Source organism: Uloborus diversus, unplaced genomic scaffold (assembly GCF_026930045.1).
Source record: "Uloborus diversus isolate 005 unplaced genomic scaffold, Udiv.v.3.1 scaffold_13, whole genome shotgun sequence".
Classification (NCBI taxonomy): Eukaryota; Metazoa; Arthropoda; class Arachnida; order Araneae; family Uloboridae; genus Uloborus; species Uloborus diversus.
This window is the reverse complement of record NW_026557987.1, coordinates 8019023-8040302: the sequence shown is the minus strand read 5'-3', so window position 1 is coordinate 8040302 and position 21280 is coordinate 8019023. Positions and strand designations below refer to the sequence as shown.

At 37.0% G+C, this 21280-nt stretch overlaps 1 protein-coding gene across 1 annotated transcript in view; it reads left to right on the top strand.

Annotated features, from left to right (window-relative positions):
* The window catches only part of LOC129232660 (zinc finger SWIM domain-containing protein 8-like), a 44999-nt gene extending 27055 nt beyond the window's left edge, over positions 1-17944 (top strand). Inside the window, exons 17-25 of the mRNA XM_054866791.1 lie at positions 377-510; positions 783-1032; positions 6226-6321; positions 7760-8055; positions 9175-9499; positions 10681-11197; positions 12671-12860; positions 14174-14351; positions 17403-17944. Coding sequence (XP_054722766.1) covers positions 377-510; positions 783-1032; positions 6226-6321; positions 7760-8055; positions 9175-9499; positions 10681-11197; positions 12671-12860; positions 14174-14351; positions 17403-17622 — 2206 coding nt within the window. The 3' untranslated portion in view covers positions 17623-17944. The remainder of the gene's footprint in view (positions 1-376; positions 511-782; positions 1033-6225; positions 6322-7759; positions 8056-9174; positions 9500-10680; positions 11198-12670; positions 12861-14173; positions 14352-17402) is intronic.
* The last annotated feature ends 3336 nt before the right edge of the window (positions 17945-21280 follow it).

The window sequence follows — 21280 nt, the reverse complement described above, 5'->3', positions numbered from 1 at the left end:
AAATTTTTCATAACCTAATGACTTTAAGTAACATATTAAGGATATGTATGTACTTAGCAGAGTAAGCTGGTGGACTATAAATATGAAGAGACAAGGATATTATTAGCAAAACTTAATTCCAACTAACTAGATGATTCTTAAAATACACCGACAGCTCAGTTATTCCATCAGTAATAACTTTCTACAAAATAACTAGATGATTGCCATTGTAAAACTTCAAAAAGTACTTTGTGTTGCCAATTAATAATAATGAAATATAATTAAAAAATAATACAACTTTAATGTGAGTAAGGGAATTGAGAAATAAATATGGCCAGCTTTGTCATTTGTTTTGTTTTATGTTGCTTCCTACCAAACACCCGTTCGTGTGTTCCAGGAGCGGGGGCATGGACGATGCGGGAGAACAGAGCGAGGGCGCCTCCAGCCCCGGCTGGGAAGAAGACTACAAAGCCTGGGAGGCCAAGTTCAGATGCACCAACTTCAGGACCAACAAGAAGCAGCACTCGGCAGGTAAGCTCCTCTTCCGATCTGTAACGTGTCACAGTTACAATATGCTGGTTAGACAATTGGCCGCAATTGTTTCCGTTTAAACCATTTTGTTGAGCTGCTTTCATCCTTTTCATTTATGGAAAACTTAGCTCATTTATTTAACTTTGTTCTCTGTTTTAAAAAAAAAACGTATTTCCAAAGCCTCACTTATGCATTTATGTCTATGCTTATCAATCAAGAACGAGACCTCGACCGAATCTCTATTCACGATGTCATACGATATCCATTTCTAGGCATGGCCAGCATCGACAGCAGCGCCCCCGAGACGACGTCGAGCGACAACTCGCCCACGGTGGTGCGTCGCAGCCACTGGCTGAAGGGCGGCAGCGGACCGGGCAGCGACAGCGGCTCCAGCGGGGAGAGCTCCGACTCCTTCGCCTCCTCCTCTTCCTCCTCCTGCGAGCACCCGCCGCCCCAGGCACAGGGGGGAGGACCCGCGCCCCCCAAGGCGGCCAAGGCCAGGGAGCAGTCCGGGATAGACAGGTACGGAGCGATGCGTGCTCGGTGTTTGGTCCGGTTGGTCCGGGAGCCTCGGGTGTGCTCCCGGTCCGGTGCCTTACCGCCTAGCCGGGAGGACCTCGAGGCTCCGCGAGCAAAGTTGTATTGCATGCTCTCTGTCCATATATGGATGCCTCAGTTGCAGGGTTCGAAAATATCATGATATTTTTGAAAATGCCAAAAATATCCGATATTTTGATATATATCAGATATTTTGTTATATATCCGATATTTTGATGTATATCAGATATTTTGTTATATATCCGATATTTTGATGTATATCAGATATTTTGTTATATATCCGATATTTTGATATATATCAGATATTTTGTTATATATCCGATATTTTGATATATATCAGATATTTTGTTATATATCCGATATTTTGATATATATCAGATATTTTGTTATATTATCTGATATTTTCAATCAGCACAAACTCAAGTCTTCAAAATAGTAAATGCATCCTCGAATCACTCTTTATTTTCTTTTAATAATTTTTACAATATGTAGACTTAAAATTAAGGTTTCTTTCATTACTTATATCGAATATTTCGTTTCACATTTTTATCAATTTTTAATGGAGTTTATTTAGCATTAGCTGTTTTATTTATTTTTCTTCTTTACACAGTTGTATGATTCAGAAATAAAAAATATGTATTAGTTGGAGCGGAGCACAGTCATAAGGCATTTTCCTTTTTTTTTTTTGACCAACGTTTAATATTTAATTTGGCACTTTTAATCTGAATCAAAATTGTTACGCAGCAAATAATTTTATGAATATACAATAATAAATTTATATTACATTAAAGATGTATTCACATCATAAAAATATAGCACATAACTTTTTGGTTGTTTTAAAAAACAAATGAACAATATTACTGTGATTAATATAATTTTTATAATGAAAATGTCTTGTTCCATATTATTATATCAGTATATAGATATCAGTAATGGACAACAGCAACTTTTTAAACTTAACAACTTTGTTATTAACACAGCAAGAATCGAAGCACACTACACGTGCATATTACAACAACTAGCATAGCAAGTAGGCAAGCGTTGCCAATCATGAATACCAAAAATAGATGTTGCCACATAATACAAGACATATGTTACGGAAAATACCGTAATTGAAAAAATACGTATCGAAAATATCAAAATATCATGACATTTTCAAAATAAAAATCGGATATATATCGTGATATATATCATGATATATATCGGCAAACCCTGCTCAGTTGCCGGCGAATCACCTAGGTACTTCTAGTGGAATCTCCTGTTTTTTTCTTCTTCAAAGCTTAGCAAGTATGTATTCTTAACGACGTTCACAATTTTATGGAAATGAATCTCAATTGTTTGATATTGATAAATTTTACATAACCTAATGACTTTAAGTAACATATTAAGGTTATGTATCTACTTAGCAGAGTAATTATAAAGATGAAAAGATGAAGATATTATTAGCGAAACTGTATTCCAACTTACTAGATGATCGCCATTGTAAAACTTCAAAAACTACTTAGTGTTGCCAAACAATAATAAAGAAATATATATAAACAATAATACAACTTTAACAGATATTGCTATATGGAGATGCCTCAGTTGCCAAATCAATGAACTCCACTTTTAAAAAAAATCTTCATTTCTGCTTTAATAGTCTTCGAATCAATGCTTCGAATATTTCATCAATTCTTCGAATGTGAATTCATGTTAAAGTTTTGGTTCAGTCCATTTCTGACCTTGTGACGGCAGAAAATGTAACATGAGGGTCCATTCACTGCTATGGATGACACCATCTTCTTCATAACTTTTCTCGACGTTTTGTTTGGAGTTGGTCGATTTGGCAAGTGAAGCATCCATGTTTCTGCGAAAAACTCGACGTATTTTCAGTTACTTTTAGACATGTTGAGGAAGGGTTTTGTTGATAGGGTGATGTGCAGAAATGGTACTGACATTATAACATTAACGAAAATCCTTCTCGGAAAATGAGACAACCTGCAACCAAACTGACTGAGGAAAATGTTGAGTCGGTATGTCAAAAGCAATCAGTCTTCACCAAGACTACCAAACACTTGGCAGGTTTGCTGTACTGCCTCAATACAAAGGGCGTTCCGTTTTAACCTGCAAAACCTTTATTTTCGCAACCGTTAGTCCTAGATTCCAATTGCAAAAAATGTTCAATATCAGATGCAGAGTTAAGATGTTGAAAGTTTGAAATAAAAATAAAAATGAGTCGAAAATTACAAAATTTAACTTTTTATACGGGCCCCAGGTCCCCTAACCTATATTTAGGAAAATAAATCTTCAATGAAAAACAATTAAAACACAAATAGTTCGACATTAGTACGACCAATATGTCCCGAAATACCAAACTCAGCGTTTTGTGACTCACACCATTGTACACTCGCTGTCGAGAACACCTTTCGGGGAAGATATAGCGGTTAACAAATGTTTTAAAATATATGCATGTTTAGAGTGGTTTTTTAAATTGTTCGAGGTTTTGTAGTGTGTTTTTGTGCATCATGGCATGACAGTTGCTTTTATTTCAGAATAGCAATGAAAAATATTAATATTTTGGGTGTTTTTTACTTTTACAACCTGTCATTTTATCTGAAAGGGCGATAAATACAAATCTCATCTTCTGTATGGTCCCTTAAAACTCTGAACTGGAATATCTCCTTGAGTTTTGGTCACACAACTGTCAAGTTTTCTGTGATAGTAATATTTTTTCAATGGAGAGAATTTCCCTAAATATTACTTGGGGGGGGGGGGACCTAGGGCCGGTATAAAAAGTTCAGTCCCGCTTTTCTTACGACGCAGAAGCGCTTTCGCTATTGACAAAATCGACCGCACACATAATTCAATCACGTTAAAGTGATTTTAGATTGGAATTGTGCTAATCTCGCCTAATTAGGATTCGAGGAGATTTTTTCACCAAAAAATAAAGAAACTTCAAACTTTTTTTCCTTCAAAATGCAGACCTAAAAATAAAAGATTTCATTGGACCCTGAGATAGAACTGATTCATTTTTTACTAGCGTAGTTTCCGGGGTTCGCCGATATGTATCGGTCGATATATATCCTATATTTATTTTGAAAATATCATGATATTTTCAATATTTATTTTTTCAACTATGGTATTTCCAATATAAAAATTATATTAAACATAGTGTGATATTATTCATTTATTTTTAAATATATTTAAAAAGTGATGTACATTGTATTACAAAGTTATGTTTCATTGATACATTATCAATGTAATAAAGTAATATAATATTCCTTTTTATTTTACATTCATAAAATTATTATTAATGTAACAATTTTAATTCATATTAAAAGTGCCCAACTAAATTAAATGTCTTATGACTTTGCGATGACTAATGCATATATATATACATTTTTTTTTTCTGAATCATGTACCCATGTGAAAGTAGCTAACAGAAAAAAAATGAGTAAAACAGCTAATGCTAAATGAGCTAAATTAAATTTGATGAAAATGTAAAATGAAATATTATTTATTTTACTTGTGAAGGAAACCTTAATTTTAAAAGTACTTATTGAGATAGTAATGTGAGAAGATAAAGAGTGATTTGAGGTTGCATTTACTGTTTTGAAGACTTTAGTTTGTGTAATGGAAAATATCGGATATATATCAAAATATTCAATATGTATCAAAATATCGGATGTTTTTGAAAATACAGTCAGACCTCCATATATCGAAGTAGCATATTGCTCGAAAAAAATTCGATATATAGAAATTTCGATATTTAGAAACTATCTTATTTTATCCTAAAAATCTCCTAAAACATTGAAATTAAAGCTAATTTTCGTGCATGAAACCTAATTTTTAATTTATTCAAGCATTGGATTAAATGAAAGTTAATAATTAAAAAAATAACAGAAATGACATTCTTGTGCCTTCATGCATCTTCATTCTTCGGCAATTCACCTTGATCCGCAACATGAGGGGATTTTCGTTTTGACAATGTAATTGAGAGAAAAGTAAAAAATCGATCTACTTAACATGAATGATTTTTACTGAAGCTAAAAAGACTAGGAACGATAATCAACAGACAAAAAGGAGGACTTGAAACTGATTTTACAGTGTTACTGGTTACAGCTAAGATATTTGATATAAACTTGAGGGAATTAAAGAACTCCAGAACGAAACAACGACCTATCTACACACCCCTCAATCCCAGATTCTTTATGAGTTTCGTAGCAAACTTTAGTGAACATCATTTTCTCCCCCAACCTTCATTTTTCATGAGACAAACCGTCTAAAGAGGAAAAAAAATCTACGAATGTCTTGAAAAAAAATCGATATGTAGAGATTTTTTCGATATATAGAAACAACTAGCAAAAATACCCGGCATTGCCTGGGTCAGTAATAATTGTGAGAAGCAATCGCTACTTTCTTTCATTTTCTGTTTTAACTGAAAGAACTGTAAACACACCTCCTTGACGATCGCTTCTTCCTTATCCATAAAAGTAAAATAGCAATAAGCATGAAGAACGAATGGGTATTCATTTAGAAACGAAAGTACGAATTGAAGCATATAAAAATTTGTAAAATTTCCAAAATATGAACTTACAAAAACAAAGATCACTAAAAAAGCCGTGCGCTTTATTAAATTAAATAGTACACACACATACAAAAAAAAAAAAAAGCTCTCTATTATGTTTACCTAAGTGTGCAAAAAGTGAGTTTCCAAATGCTTAAATGATTTTAGACTCATGCTTGCTCCAGAGAGGCCTTGATTCAAAATGTACATTATGATTACTTTTAATGCTGCTGTTGTTAGGCAACGAATTTTCGAAACAATGGGTTTAATCTTTAATGTGGAAATGACATGACATTTAGTGTTTTCGATCACGACGTTTTTGAACTAAGTTTTCTAGCAATAAATCATAGCCTAAGTTGTTCCCCGATTATGTAGCTATCTGTGGCGAAAGAATGGTTAAAATCCCTCCAGTAGTTTTGAAGTTTACCCCGGACATCCGGACAGAGATTAGCCCTTTATGAATAAAGATTTTTCTATGTAATGAACATAGAAATGTGCTGGGATTTCGATATATGGTGGTTTGACTGTAATTAGCAGCACTGTGTTGTACTGTGTATGTTGATAATGCTCCTTCAAGTTAGATATCTTTAAAATAATTTCCTCCCTCGTAGCATCCCGGCCCTGATGCTGAGCAGTCGCCTGTCGTCGGGTTTCGGGACTTCCGAGAGCAACGTCAGATCCAACACGCCCAGCATCAAGAACACCAGGTCAGTGGTTGAATTCGTTGGGCAACTTTTTTTTGCAAGCTCAAGCCTGCCCGGGATCCCGAATCTTTTGAGACATTGAATTATCAGTACAGTGAAACCTGTGTAAGTTGGGTCAATTTAAACAGGTGGTCAACTTACAGAGGTTGATTTATTTGATGAGGGCTGATTTCGTGCCTGAAATCAACTTAGACAGGTGGTCAACTTAACAGGTTTTACTGTACAACCGATTCGTGATCATCCAGGAGATAAATACTGGTCTCGGTTTCCATGTTGTTCCTCTTTCTCTTGGCTTACATTTTGGTGGAATGTCTTATGGACGAATGGATAGATTTATGTGGGAGATTAGCTAACCTTTGCTTGTAGCTTTTGTTTGATTAAAAGTTTTCCTTTTAATGACTTTTTAAAGTTAGTTTTTTTTTTTTTCATTTTGGAACTGTGAGTTGTTTAATGGTTTATTTTATTTAAAAGTTCTATAAAGATATATTATGGTAGGCTTGAACGGGTACTTTCTGTGTAACTATGTAGTATGGGGGAGGGGGACACTGAATGAAATGAAAAATGATCTCCACGGTAAAGTAACGTGGAGTTGCGAAAAAGATGTGGAAATCGGGCAATCCCTTGCTTTCCGAGATATAATTGAATCGATTAGGATTCAATAAAAACGGATAAAGTTTGATTCTTAGTAATGTTTAAGAGTTTTGAAATATTGCATTTCCCCGCATTATACGGCATGCTGGAAAAAAGCGAGGTTGACCGGCATGCCGAGAAATTCAAATATTCCAGCATGCCGGATAATTTAGGGTTTATTTTGAAACAAAAAAAAAGTAAATTTCGCCTCTCAGTTCCAATCAGAAAGCAAACCATTGTAACTACGATTTGTGCATAACTTTTTTAAATAAATTATTTTTGGTCCCTTTTAATGAGGTAAGTTTACTTTATTTTTATTGAACAGCTATGGTAAATTCTTTAACACTGGCTTAGGAGCGGGCACTCACTGCTTAAATGTTTGCTCAGTTTTAATTTAGTTTTTATAAAATTATTCGTTATTGAATAATATTTTTTTTGTTGCTAAAATAACGAATGACATTTTTAGTCACTGTTTTGTCAAAATTTATTTATTTATTTTTTCCCAACCTCAATTTTCCGGCATGCCGGAAATTACCAAGAAAGCGTTATTGAAAATCCGGTGACCCCGAATTTTGCATTATGCCGGGCATTGCGGGGTAATACGGTATCATGTAACATAGTTCACGTTAGCAAGAGCATGTTATTCGTTCCACCTGCCCCTGCTAGGGAAGCAAGATATTTCGCCATCTGTCTGGCCTCCTCGACTGCCATTGTTCATTCTCGTGCCGTAGAACCAATATTTTGACATGCCGTATACTTTATGTTCCGAATCTCTACCCCCGACATTGACCGACGTCGTGCCTCTCCCCAGGTTCAAGGGCAAGCGCGGCGGCGCCTACCCCTCGCTGCCCAACCAGCCCTCGGAGGCGGGGGCCCACTTCATGTTCGAGCTGGCCAAGACGGTGCTGACCAAGGCGGGGGGCTCGAGCTCCACGGCGGTGCTGTTCACCACGGCCTCGGCGGGGGGCGGCCAGAACCACCGCGGCCCCCACCGGGCCCTGCACCTGTGCGCCTTCCAGATCGGGCTGTACGCCCTGGGCCTGCACAACGCGGTCAGCCCCAACTGGCTGTCCCGGACCTACTCGTCGCACGTCTCCTGGATCACAGGTGAGCGAGATCCGTTCGTTTTGTTGGTTCCAATGAAGTGATTTAAAGTTCAAAGAAAAAATTGTTGATTAAGTCATTTTAAAAGGGTTTTTTTTTCTTTTAATAAGTGATTTTTTATTTTTAGAATTCATGGTTCTAAATTTTTACGCTCTATTGAATTTTCTCAATTAACTGAGCTGTCTAGATCCCTCTCTGCCTGTCTATGTGTGAGTTCACACTAATTATGTGGCTTCAATACTTCAGAACTCGATTGTATTTTTGTAACCTTGAAATATTATTCTTCAGAAATGAAATAAAGAATAAAGCAAAATTTGAAGTTCTTCACTAATATGGGTATGAAAAATGTTATTGTTCAGTATTGGATTCCTCTGCTAGAAACATGCTATGAAACAGCAGTTAACTTTTAATTTTATTTGTTGTTTTATTTTTAATAAAATCTTAACTTAAAACTTTCCTGGCAAAATTCCTTGCTCTAATGATTGTTCAAATGTCAAAAAGGATGATGCAGAATCACTGGTTTTGTTTTTGTGCCAATTGTGTGGATAGTTATTTATGATATGATTATCATAAAAATTTAAAATGCATTTATAAAATAATTTTACTTAGTACATTTGTTTACGTGCCATTTTTGTGCTTTTGATGCTTTCGTTTTGAAAATGGTGATCTCTTTGCATCCACCATGGGGATCAATGGGATTTTTCTCATTTCTGATAAAATGTGCAATACTACTGTACAAAGTTAATTCAAAATAAAAGCTACTAGTAACCGAAATTGTAACTGTGAAAATGAACCCTTTACAAAAATTGTAAGTGCCTTGACCTTTTGACGAAACCTTTTTGTACCAAGATGAAAAAAATTGCCTATTTTTTAACGTAACAATGTTCATTACATTTCATTTTACTTTTCTTTTTGAACATTTACACCAACTTTTCCAGAAAAAGCAAAGGCTTGACTTACACGCAGATTTTAGATTTTTTCGAAAATTTCCTCATAAATTAGGGGATTGACTTATTGGCTAGTATACTTTTTCACTGTTATTTTCATGCTCTAAAAATGATTCAACACCTTTTTTATTCAAAAGTTAGGGTTCTCATATTTTGTTTGACTTTTCTTCCTCAGGCCAGGCCATGGAGATCGGCAGCACGGCCATCACGTTCCTGATCGGCACGTGGGAGGGCCACCTCACCCCTCCCGAGGTAGCGTCCCTGGCGGACCGTGCCTCCCGGGGGCGGGACCCCGGGATGGTGAGCGCCGCCGCCCGCCTGGCCCTGTCTTGCCTGCCCCACGCCCACGCCCTCAACCCCAACGAGATCCAGAGGGCCCTCCTGCAGTGCAAGGAGCAGCCGGGCCCCGAGATGCTGGAGAGGGCCTGCCTGGCCGTGGAGAGCGCGGCCAAGGGCGGAGGCGTCTACCCGGAGGTGCTCTTCGACGTCGCACGCCGGTGGTGAGTGCGAATCTCTATTTACGATATTCGCCGATGTCGAGGAGATATTGATAACTTACGTTGTCGGGGTTCGTACACACCTTCGAAACTCCTCCAATTATCCTTCATTTAGAAAAAATTTTTGAAGGGCCCTTCAAACTCCTTCATTTTGGTTTTAACTTTTTCAAAACTCCTTCTCTTTTAGTTCAAGACTACATAATCTTCCTCTATGACAGTAACTTAAAATACTTTGATTGACAACTTAACTTCATCACAAGGGCGATTGTTTAAGGGCACTTTTAATGTAGTAATTTGGTATATTTCTTTTTTTCATAAAGATGTAATTTACAAATTGATCATAAAAGTTGAAGGTGAAAATATTATTAGATGACTAAGGCATTTTATAAGTGAAGTAAAACATACTTAAATGGTTCTTGGCTATGTTTTCAAGTTTCATTATTATTGCATTTCCCTTCACCACACTCTCAGCAGCAAAAGTCAGTTTGTCTAATTATTATTTAAAGATGTAAAAATGCATAGGTAGATGTACTATATTAAGTGATGTCATGCCTTGTGGGGGGTCAGGTTCATGAAGTTGTGACAAGGGGAACAAAATTGTGACAAAAAATGACATCACATCGTTATTGTAACAATATGTTTATAAAAAAATTTGACATGGGAGAAGGGGAGGAGTAGGGTGAAGTGGGACACTTAGGGACAAAATCTTCAAAATATCATTTTACTCCTTCAAAACACCTTCATTTTATTTCTGAAATTGAGTACAAACCCTGCTTACATTGTTTAAACGAAAAGCCGAAAGGCTAAGTTCCATAAGTCAGTCAACAATATTGCATGCTTATACAAGCAGAGATGATACCACGCAGTAGAAGATGCGGAATTATTGTCAATGTGAAGAAATGAACATTGACTATTGAAGATTTTGAATACATCTGAGAGGGAGAGGGGTTTTCTCAAAGGTTGGGCATTTTGGCTAGCAGATTAGCTCATTTCCTAAATTTACACCTGGCAACTCTGTGTTGAACATATAGTTAAGTTAATGAATTTAAATGAGTAAAAAACAAAAGAAAGAAAGAATCAGAAACCAAGATCAATGTCCCTAAAAATATAATGAAGTTCAATGTGTAAAAGATAGCATATGTGTAACCACCATTCATGCCCGTCTCTTTTTCCACTCCATTTAGGTATGAGCTGTACGAGGAGAGCCTGGATGACAACCACCACTGCGGCAGCGGCTCCCAGCTCCAGGACGCCCACCCCAACGGGGTGGACCCCCCGACCACCACCTCCTCCTCCGTGGGCGGCACGGAGACAATGCTGCCCCCCTGCGAGCACCTGCTGGCCGCCCCCGGGCCCCTGCACCTGGAGGGAGCCGTCATCCCCTCGGTGCAGGTGCTGCCGCCCCAGCTGTCTTATGCCCTGGCCGCCTACCCCAACTACGGCTACGTGCCCTTCTCGCCTCTGCACCCGGCCTACGTGCACCCGCCGCCCGTGACGTACCCCTACGCCCCGGCCCTGGCCTACTACCCCCCGGTGAGGGGGGCCGGACTGTACCCGCCGCCCGGAGCGGCACAAGTGGCAAGGGCGGCAGCGGTGGCACAGGCCCCCCAGGCGCCTGTCTTATCCGTGGGAGGCCACGGAGGCGTGATGTCCCAGGCGGCACCGGCTCCCCAGGCCATGCCGACGCCTCAACAGACACAGGTGAGCAATGTCTAACTAGCATTAAGGGCTGTTTTAAGGTTGCATGTAACTTTTTTATTGCTTTTTTCGTACATAATATTACAGCCAGAAGCAGTAAGTTATGATCTTTCATCCAGATTACATTCAAAAGGATAAAATATACAAACTAATTTCAATATTTTATACAAGGTAAGAGTGCAAGGAGAAGTACTTTTATGGTTGTGAGAAGTTAAATTCTGTATTTCATAATTATTCTGAGCTATAGAAAATGATTACTGTATTAATCTGTTTAGAAAAAGAAAGAAGTTTATATGATAATCACTAAAGTATATATCTGTTCTTAAAAGTTAGAAGACACCATGTGACAAAAACATAATCAGCCAGGTGATGACAAAAAGTTTTTTTTTCCTTTGTGATTCTTTGTATATTTAGATTGTTCTGTATGGACTCATTAAATGAAAATCTTAGTAATTTATACCTCTGAATAGAGGACAAAAAGTTGAATAAGTCAATCCTCAGTTTGAAACAAGAAATGCACATAGTGGTCTTTACCTCCCAAGGACAGATATATTCCAAGCATTTTTGTATTTCGAAAAAAAATGGGACCTCTCATTCCTATGGGAGATATGTGTGCTGAACTATGTTTAATCCATAGACTAATAATAAGAGTAGACCGAGCTTTCTCATTCTTGCTGATAAAGAAAATTGGTTCATAGATGTGTCATGTGACTAGTGGAAGGGCTTGGCGAAGACTTTGGCAGCATGGTTGCTAGATGGCAGCATTATCTATAGTTTGGCACTCGACATGTATTTTAAGACAATGTCATTTCATTAAAAAAAAACTTCCAGGTGCAGAGATTGAACTGTTTTTCTTTTAGTTATGCATTATTTTGACATTAGTAATAGTTTTTGATCAGTTTTCAGTAACTTTTATTTCATTTGGAGCTGTCAGCGTTGGCGTGAACGAAATGGCGTAAACGTTTTGCGTTAACGCAAAAATGTACTAATCGGTATCTTAAATTGAAACTGTAGGTAAAAATCTTACCGTTTGCTGATTCTTCTTGGTCGCTTGCATCTTTTATTGCTTAGAGAGTTATTGAAATTGACTAAAGAAAATGCACAATGCTATCTAAACGAAAAACTCACTATATTAACAAAATATTTACAACTTAGAAGAACAAATTTACAAATCGGACTCCATAAAAGATCATTCTTCCGTGTTCCATCAATTCTATTTATTTTATTTCGCGGTGGCGTTGATCGTCTGCTACGATTAACGCCCGCTGTTGCTAGGATATCCACCAGTCACATGGTTTGGTTTATGAGCAGCAAAAGGGTTGCCATAGCTCGGTCTACTCTTATTATTAGTCTATGGTTTAATCCTTAGACTATGTTTAAGGTCAAACTGTGTTTAACGTTATATTTTTAGTCTATGGTGAGTTTGTTTCTGTGCAAGTGAATTGTATTTGTGAAGAGCAAGTTGTTCTCTTGTAGATGCAGGTCCCCCTCCCCCAGCTGAGCCAGCGCCAGATGGGGTACTTGCTGGCGGCGTACCGCGTGGGCATGCTGGCCATGGAGACTCTTGCGCGCCGGGTGCACGACGACCGGCCGCAGGCCAAGTACGCCAGGAACCCGCCCTACGGGGAGGACGTCAAGTGGCTGCTCTCCATCGCCAAGAAGCTGGGTACGTGTCCCTCTCGCTTGATTTACTGTTCGATCATCTGTCCAAACCTTGGATTGAATCTCTATTTCCGATGTTTACCGATATCGCCTCTCTTCTTCTCTGCCAGGTTCTGATGAGTTCCGTTTAATTGTCTGTTCAAAATATAATCATCTGTCGAAGAAAGCAAAATGCAAATTTGATTGAGTTAAATATTCATTGTTAAAAGTAAAACTTGGATGGAATCTCTATTTGCGATATTAACTGATATCGCATCTCTTCTAGGTTCTGTTGAGCTCCATTTAATTGTCTATTAAAAATTTAAAATAAATATTTAGTAATTTATAGTTAAGTATATTTCACTGCTGAAAGGAATAGAAAGAAAGGAAGGCTCAACCCAGAGATTTATTGTACTAGTCCCCGAACTGAAGTCTTAACACAGATCCCGGTAGCTAAAGCAAAATTCAGCAAACACCTGATGGGAATGTTATGGATCTCCTGAGGTTTGAGTAAATGATGACCATGGTGCTCAAACCTAACATTCAGTGTTAGAAGAGGTTTTCTTCGTAGCTGTGACATCATCACAGTAGGAATGAAACCTTGATTGAATCTCTGTCTACTATATTCGCCGATATTGCCCATGTTCTGCAGTGTTCTTTCATGGAAAAAGTTTAATTTATTATTTAACTTTCTTATAGAAAAGAGATGTCTAGAAAAAAATAAGTTGATTTATTATGTTTAATATTCAGTGTTAAAACAGGTTTTGACCCTCTGATGTGTCAAGAGCCAGATGCTCATTTGCATGAGGTAATTAATTTCAATGGAACCGTCCCATTGGCTGGAACTGTCATTGTGATTTCAATGGCAGTTAAAGCCTTGTTTTTCCATTAAACATGTTGTGTAGTCTGTTCTGTTGGGATGTTGCAAGAAGCAACTTATTATTTAAGTGAATAAAGATGTTTGTTTGTTTTATTGAAATAGCACTTACAGTAAACCTTTAAAATAACTAATATATGCAAAATAGAAGCACTTTTTGCAAAAGACTGTAGATTTGAAACTTGTTTATTTTTATATTACATGAACTATCTCAACATGTTCCACCAGCACTTTACTGGTACTGTATCAAAAACTGAATAAAATTGTCATGCATGGGATATCTGGCAACAATCCTGTCAGCTAGTTTTTTGTTCTAATTTTAGAAGCTTAACCTAATCTAAACTTAAAATAAAGGCCTTTAAGGAAAAAAAGTTCAGCTACCTAGAAAAGGCTCAACAAAAATCTGTCGCAAACCTGATATGATCTATTGACTCTGAACTGATTTGAAATTTTCTCCACAGGCACTTCGTACCTGCAGGACTTCTGCATCTGCACTGTGAACAGCGTGGCCAGCCCCTTCGTTCTGCACGAGATCGTGGTGGAGGCTGCGCAGTACCTGGCACTGCGCTCCTCCCCCTCTGCGCCTCTGCCCCTGCGCTCACACCTGCTCACCCCACTCATTCAGAAGTGCCAGCAGATGTGAGTACAGTACACTTCTCACCGTTATACAACTCGACGAACCGTGTATTTCTACGTTGCCTGAATTTGTTGCATAATATACTAGTTGCGTTGCCCGGCTTTGCCCGGTCTACCTTGAAAATAAAAATGTGTCGAGTGACGTATATTCGACAATCAGGTGTAAAAAATAAATAAAAAAAACATCTTGATTTCCTTTCCAAACGATGACGACAGATATTAAAATACTTTTAAGAAATCAAATCCAGAAAGATGGATGTAAAATGCGTCGCCATGGAAACACAAAATAAAATAAGTTTAAGGAATTCAAATGCGAAGGAAAATGGTTCACCATTTGAATGGAATCGAGATTTCTTGAACTTGTTTATAAAGGCTTGTCACTTTTTTTTCCTTTCGAGATAAAAGCTTATTTTTTCGACCACGGGTCGAGTTAGATCCGGAGTAAAAAAGGTCGCTTTTTCCAATGGCGTCGAAAAGAAAGCTGTGGGACAATTCCTTCACTTTTTATTGATTCATTTAATGAAGAAAGTAGTGCCTAAATTTCAGCTAAGCCTAAACAAATTCCAGTTAAAAACGTAAAAAACTCCCGCCGCAATTAAGTTAGAGCGTTGGAACAAATTGCGTAGAACGCGGAAAATTCTTCCCTTTCCAACGATTTATAATGTTACTAATTGCGAGCAATTTTTCACCCCCATATTCAGAAATTTATGTGAAAATTGGGCCTAAATTGGAATAAAAAAAGAAGTATTCATCGAATTGTTTTCGAACCGGTCTGCAAACCTTCTCAGGACTTTAAAGGAACAAACTGTCAAAATTTCAGCGCAATCGACCGGGTAGTTCTCGAGTTTTACGAGTTCAAACAAACAGACGCTTTTCGGAGACTTTATTTTATACTATGTAGAGATTCAACCTACATTTGTCCTTTAAAAAAAAACCTCCTGTAATCATCATAAATGTGTACTAGGGTGGTCCTTATATAAGGTTAAAAAATAAAATTATAAATTTTCGACGGGCCACCCCCTAGTTTTGATTTAGTGTGTAAAAAAGAATTTCTGTAATTTTTTGAGATTTTTAAGACAAATTCTAGGGATCGCTACCGCAGCCGAAACTTTTGAACTTTTAGAAAAAATAATCGAAATTTCTCATTTTCAGTTAAAACAACAAAAACATTTCTTGCAATTTATAACTAAACACATCTGCTAAGATTTTTAAAAAAAGTCTTTCAATTAATATAAATAAAAAACCAAATCACAGTACATGACCTTTTAAGACAATAAGGGGCTTTCTTTAGAGTCCAGATATTTGCTTCTGAACTGTTTCATTAACAGCAACAAGTACTGATTTCGTTCTTCGTTTTTTGTAAGTTTATTGTTTTCTCCCATTGGTTCTGCTACATCAGCGTTTCTTAGATTGTGTTCCGCGGAACCCCACGGTTCCACAAAGCTCTCACGGGGGTTCCATGAGACTTGCATGTTTTCATTCCACATTTTTCGAATTTGTCACAAAGAAAATCGATAAAAACGCTCTCCCAAAATTAAAAATAAATTTACTTTTAATTTTGTATACTAATCTGAGCTTTATTATCCATCAGGGTCAGCCAGTATAGGAATAATTTTAACACCTGAAATTGTGCCTTTAAGATATAAGTTCGAAATTATTCCAAGATCAGTCATAGAGCACCTCTTTCTCACTTTTGAGCACTTCAATTTCGAAAAAATTCCGGAAGGAGATATCGCCAAAAATAGTTAAAAATTGACTTCAATGTTAAAAAACTTATAGAAAGACACCCGACTTCCCTTTTCTGCATCATTTCCAAACATTGCCTAAAATTACGATTTTTGACGTAAATTTCAAATATTCTACTATAATTAGGTACTAGCCACTCTCCCAGAGTCTATAGCAGCAGTTGAAAGCAAAAATTTTAACATTTAATGAGTGAGGACCAATTAAAAATGAAATGTTGGTCAGAAAAAAAGAAATGTCTTATGACTGCGCACCGATTAAAGTATATTTTTTATTTCCGAATCATATAACTATGTGAAAGTGGCTAACAGACGAGAAATGAGTACAACAGCTAATACTAAATGAACTTTATTAAAATTAATAAAAAAGTTTCATGAGATGTTACACGTAAATAATGAAAGAAGTGTTAATTTAAAGTCTACATATTGTAATAACAATGCAAGAAAATAAAGAGTGATTTGAGGATTCATTTACTATTTTGAAGACCTAAGTTTGTGCCGGTTGAAAATATTGGATCCATATCAAAATATTGGATATTTTCGATATTTTTGAAAATATCATGATCTTTTCGAGCTTTGGCGAGGTCGAATAGCAGTTTGTGATTGTGAAAAACATATTTTGAATTCATGATTTCAAGTTGTGTTTTTTCAATTGAAAATAATGTCACTATCAAGAGGAGTCAGTACCCCCTATACCGTCAATGTTAATTTGCACAGATTCATGTACCTTTTTCTGAAAATCTATTGAAGATACAATTATGAAATTTTTTCTGTAGCTTAAGTGGACTCTTTTCTCTCTACTGAAGTAAAATTTTACTGAAAGAAAGCTTAGTTTTTTTTTTTAATTCTAATGTGTGAGTCACAATTTTTTTTCCAAAAAATGCCGTTTTGCAACACGAAATCAGCTTTATAAAAAAATATATTTGGAATATGAGAAAAAAGCTACTTCAGTATATGCTATTAAATGTATGGAATAGGTGGTAAAAATTTCAAAGCCTAACTGAGCCAGTTTCAGAGGAAAAGGAATATTTAGTTTCAAAAATACCATTTCGAGATATTGCAATTTAAAGGGGAAAATCATACCTCATCAAAATAGCTTTAAATTTTTTTAAAGCTTATTTTAACTTGCTTCTAATATTAGCACAATCAAGAAGTTTGTATCATTAAAAAGGCATTGAAATGGAGTTTCAAAATATATAAAAATCAAAAAATCAAAATTTTGTAAGTATTTAGGGTACTGACTCCCCTTAACTCTTGCTTTTGAACTGCGGCCCATCCTCGGTGTGATGACTCTCATTTTTCCGATTTGCAGGTTCACGGCATGCACCCACTTCAAGATGTACCACATCACGCCGGCCGAGTACGACGAGTTCGTGAGCATCATCCGCTCCGCCAGGACCGCCTTCCAGCTCACCCCGGGGGGCATGGTCCAGTTCAACGAGCTGCTGCAGAGCCTGCGCCGCACCAAGTCCTGCAAGAAGGAACTATGGCAGCGGATCGCCAACACCCTCGCCGCGCCCCCCACCCTCTGATCCTCGCGGGATGTCCCCCGGGACCTCCCCCAGACGTCGCTTTTTCAACTCCGAGAGACGTCACGTGGCATCCGTCTCGGTCTTATTCGACTCCGAGACGTGCCCCATAGACTCATAATTGTGTGAACTCCGTTCGAGCAGAATGAGACCTCCCCCAGACGTCGGTCTCGCGGACACTTTTTCAACTCCGAGAGACGTCCGCGACATCCGTCTCGGTCTTATTCAACTCCGAGACGCGCCCCATAGACTCGTAATTGTGTGAACTCCATTCGAGACGTCTACCAGAACGAGACCTCCCCCAGACGCCGATCTCGCGGACACTTTTTCGACTCCGAGAGACGTCCGCGGCAGCCGTCTCTGTCTTTTTCGACTCCGAGCGACTCCCCGTGTCGCGTAGACTCCTAATTGTGTAAACTCCGTTCGAGACGATGTCGTCTGTAGAACCAGAACTCTGGCCGGGAGTCTCGGGATCCCGATGTCGGAATTTCGACGTTCGTCTCCGGGTGACGTGTTCGATGTCGGACTATATTGGATTGAAATAACGATATGGAACTGAATACACATCGGTATTGATGTCCAAGAGTATGGACGGAAATGTATCGAAACCAATAGATATTCATTAATATCGGTAGATATCTAGCAATATTGAACTAAATACATTGATATCGGTAGGTATCTGCCAATATTGAACCAAAAACCAATTACAGTGTTATCGATTGATATCAAATAATGTGTAACTGAATCACTAATGTCGATAAATATCAGACAATATTGAACTGAGTATACTAATATTGAAAAATATCTGAAAAATATTGAACTGAATGTACTAATAATGAAAAACATCTGACAATGTTCAACCGAATAAATATATATAGATCGTAAAAGGACAATGTCAAACTGAAAATGAATCAATATCGATCTTGGACGTCTGTACACAGAGGCGTGCCTGAAGATGCCTTCTCTCCGAAAAGGAGATATCTGTGGACTCTCGGCACTTGGCACGAGAGATGTTTCTTACGACACCACGCTTCATCCTTTTTTAAACTCTCTTTGAATGTCTCTCGACAGTTTTATAAAAACTGAGTTTTGTTGCCCAGATGGGCGGAGTTGGGGTTCGTAGTTCTGTAGAGTAAATAAGTTTAGACGATTATTATATGATCAGTGAGATGTTGGTATTTCTGATGTAGGTTGGTAGATGATGAAGGTTTGAAATGATTGTCTCCTCTCAGTTTTTGCCGTTTGTATTTCGATACTACGGTCCGTCTCTCTCCTCTCGGCAAATGGCAAGAGACGTGGGCTGTTGCATTCTAGCCATATATTTGTCATCGTAAATTTTGTAATTAATGTTTCTCTCGACCAATCTGAAAATTTCATCTTCAACTGAAAAAAATTAATTCCGCGTATGGACAAAACTTCCAGGCTAATTTTGGAAATTTGAATTTCTAATCACATTAATAGAGTCTTTCCTAATGTCAATGTGCGCCATTTCTCATAAAGTCGACTAATTTGAATGAAAAAGATAGGTATTCTCAAAGTAATGGAAATATTTACAAAAAATTTTTTTGACATTAACTCATGATTTTGTTTAGTTTTACATTTGCATATGCATACAGTTTTACCTTTAAAGTTAATATAATAACTGAAAATGAACTTAAAAAAAAAACTTAGTGCTCATTGTGATCTTAAAATTCTACTTAGCTCTCAACTCTAAGTTTCATCCTCAACATATGAAATCTCCCATTTATTTCCAATCCGAGAGGCGAGACAGTCGACCCTATTGAATGGTATCCACATTTTTTATGCCTAATGTGTAGTTTTCAGTTTAATGAAAAGTTTGAAGAAAAAATTTAATATCTAAACAGCTTGAGGTGTTATTTTTTCTCCTAAGATTTTAAGGAGTGGAAAATATTTTATCAGCCGGTCTCTTGCCCGGGATTCGCCGAGAGAGGGTGACGCCGTTTTTGTAAAATCAATTTTTAAAAGTGGTTTTAAAGCAGAAGATCCCGAGGCACTCCTTTTTATGGCGAATGCATCGCCTACTTCCGGAGTCAATTTCTATTCTCGACCTCATCCTGTAAATATTTCGAAAATGTGGCGGAAAAGGAACCACTCTCCCCTCTGCCTCTTTTCATTATATTAAATCTTTTGTTTTATGTGAAAAAAAAAAATTATTAAAAAAAATGCATGTATCTTCTGCTATGATTTTTTCTTTCCATTGTTAGAATTTTAGAATGCATGCAGACATGTTATTGCGAATTGATACATTGTGCACGGGGATGGGATGCGATTCCAGAATGCTAGACAGTTTTTTTTTTTTTTTTTTTTTTGCAAAAGGCTTACGAAATAAAATATTTTGAAAAGTTATTTCCTTCAATTGTCACATAATGCTGGTTTATTTGTTGGAATTTTATGTTATTTAAGTATTTCGAGTATTTTTTATTTTTCTTTGTTTTCACTTAAAATAATCGGCAATTAATCTCCCTCGAAGTAATGTGTTAACACTTTCAGGTCTGAGCTATTTCGACCGCATATCTCCCTCCAGACTGGGTTTTTTTTGCACTTTGCATGATTTTTTAAAAAACACTTGGAAGATGTGTATTTTGGTAATTTTCTTTTATTACAGTATTTTGAGCTGTTTTCTTTTGTAGTGAAGGATCTATTTGAATGAAATAAAAATCAATTTTTAGTAAGAAATTAGCAAAAAAAAGCATGTTTGAAACTAAAAAAAAAAAGTTCCGCATAGGAAAACATCATTTTTAACCAACAAAAAACCATTTTAAGTTAACATAGACTGCATTAAAAACGTACCTAAATCTTGAACAAATATCTGAAAATAGGTTTAATTTGCAAATAAACAGTTTTGATAAAATTTGCCGTAGTATGGTACATTTCAAAGCACAAATTCGAATTTAAACCCCAATTTTCATGTAGTTATTTCTGCCTGTTAGTGCCATCTATAATTTTTTTCTGAAAGTAAAAAGTTCGCAGATAATATATAAAAAGGCTGGAAACGTACATAACTCGTACTTTTATAGCTAAGAGAGTAAATATTGGGCCCAGAGAGAATCTCAGGCGTAGTCAACTTCACTAAAAACGGAAACCCGAGTGAGGTTCGGGCATAGACCTCAAAGTGTTAACTGAATTCTCGCATTTAAATGTGGACAGATGACTGATCAAGAACGGAAGGAGAATAAAAAATGAATTTAAAATAAGAAATAAAAATTCTGCTAGAAATATACACTTAAAAAATATATATCTATGCTAAATCTTTGAGTGAAAGAAATATCTACTTTTCTCTAAAACAAAACTTGGCAGAAACCGTATTGGTATTATTAATAACGTTTTATATCTATTATGTCCGAAAAGCTTTCGCAATACATGCTCAGAGAGTTGAGTTTCCATTTTTTTTTTTTTTTGTGCTCCCATCCCTTGTTGTTGTTGTGTCCACTGGTGAATATTTCGACACGAAGGAAATTTTAAATTATTTGTTTCCACGACACCCGGTCGTTTGTTGTTGCCATGGATTCGACACATTTTCTCAGTGCCTCGTTCGTTTATGAATTGTATTTTTTTATGTCGGCATGACCTCGCTGCAAAAAGTTATTCCTTTTGTCTCCCCCCACCCCCTCAGAGAAAAGCACTTCCAGTCATTTTACAA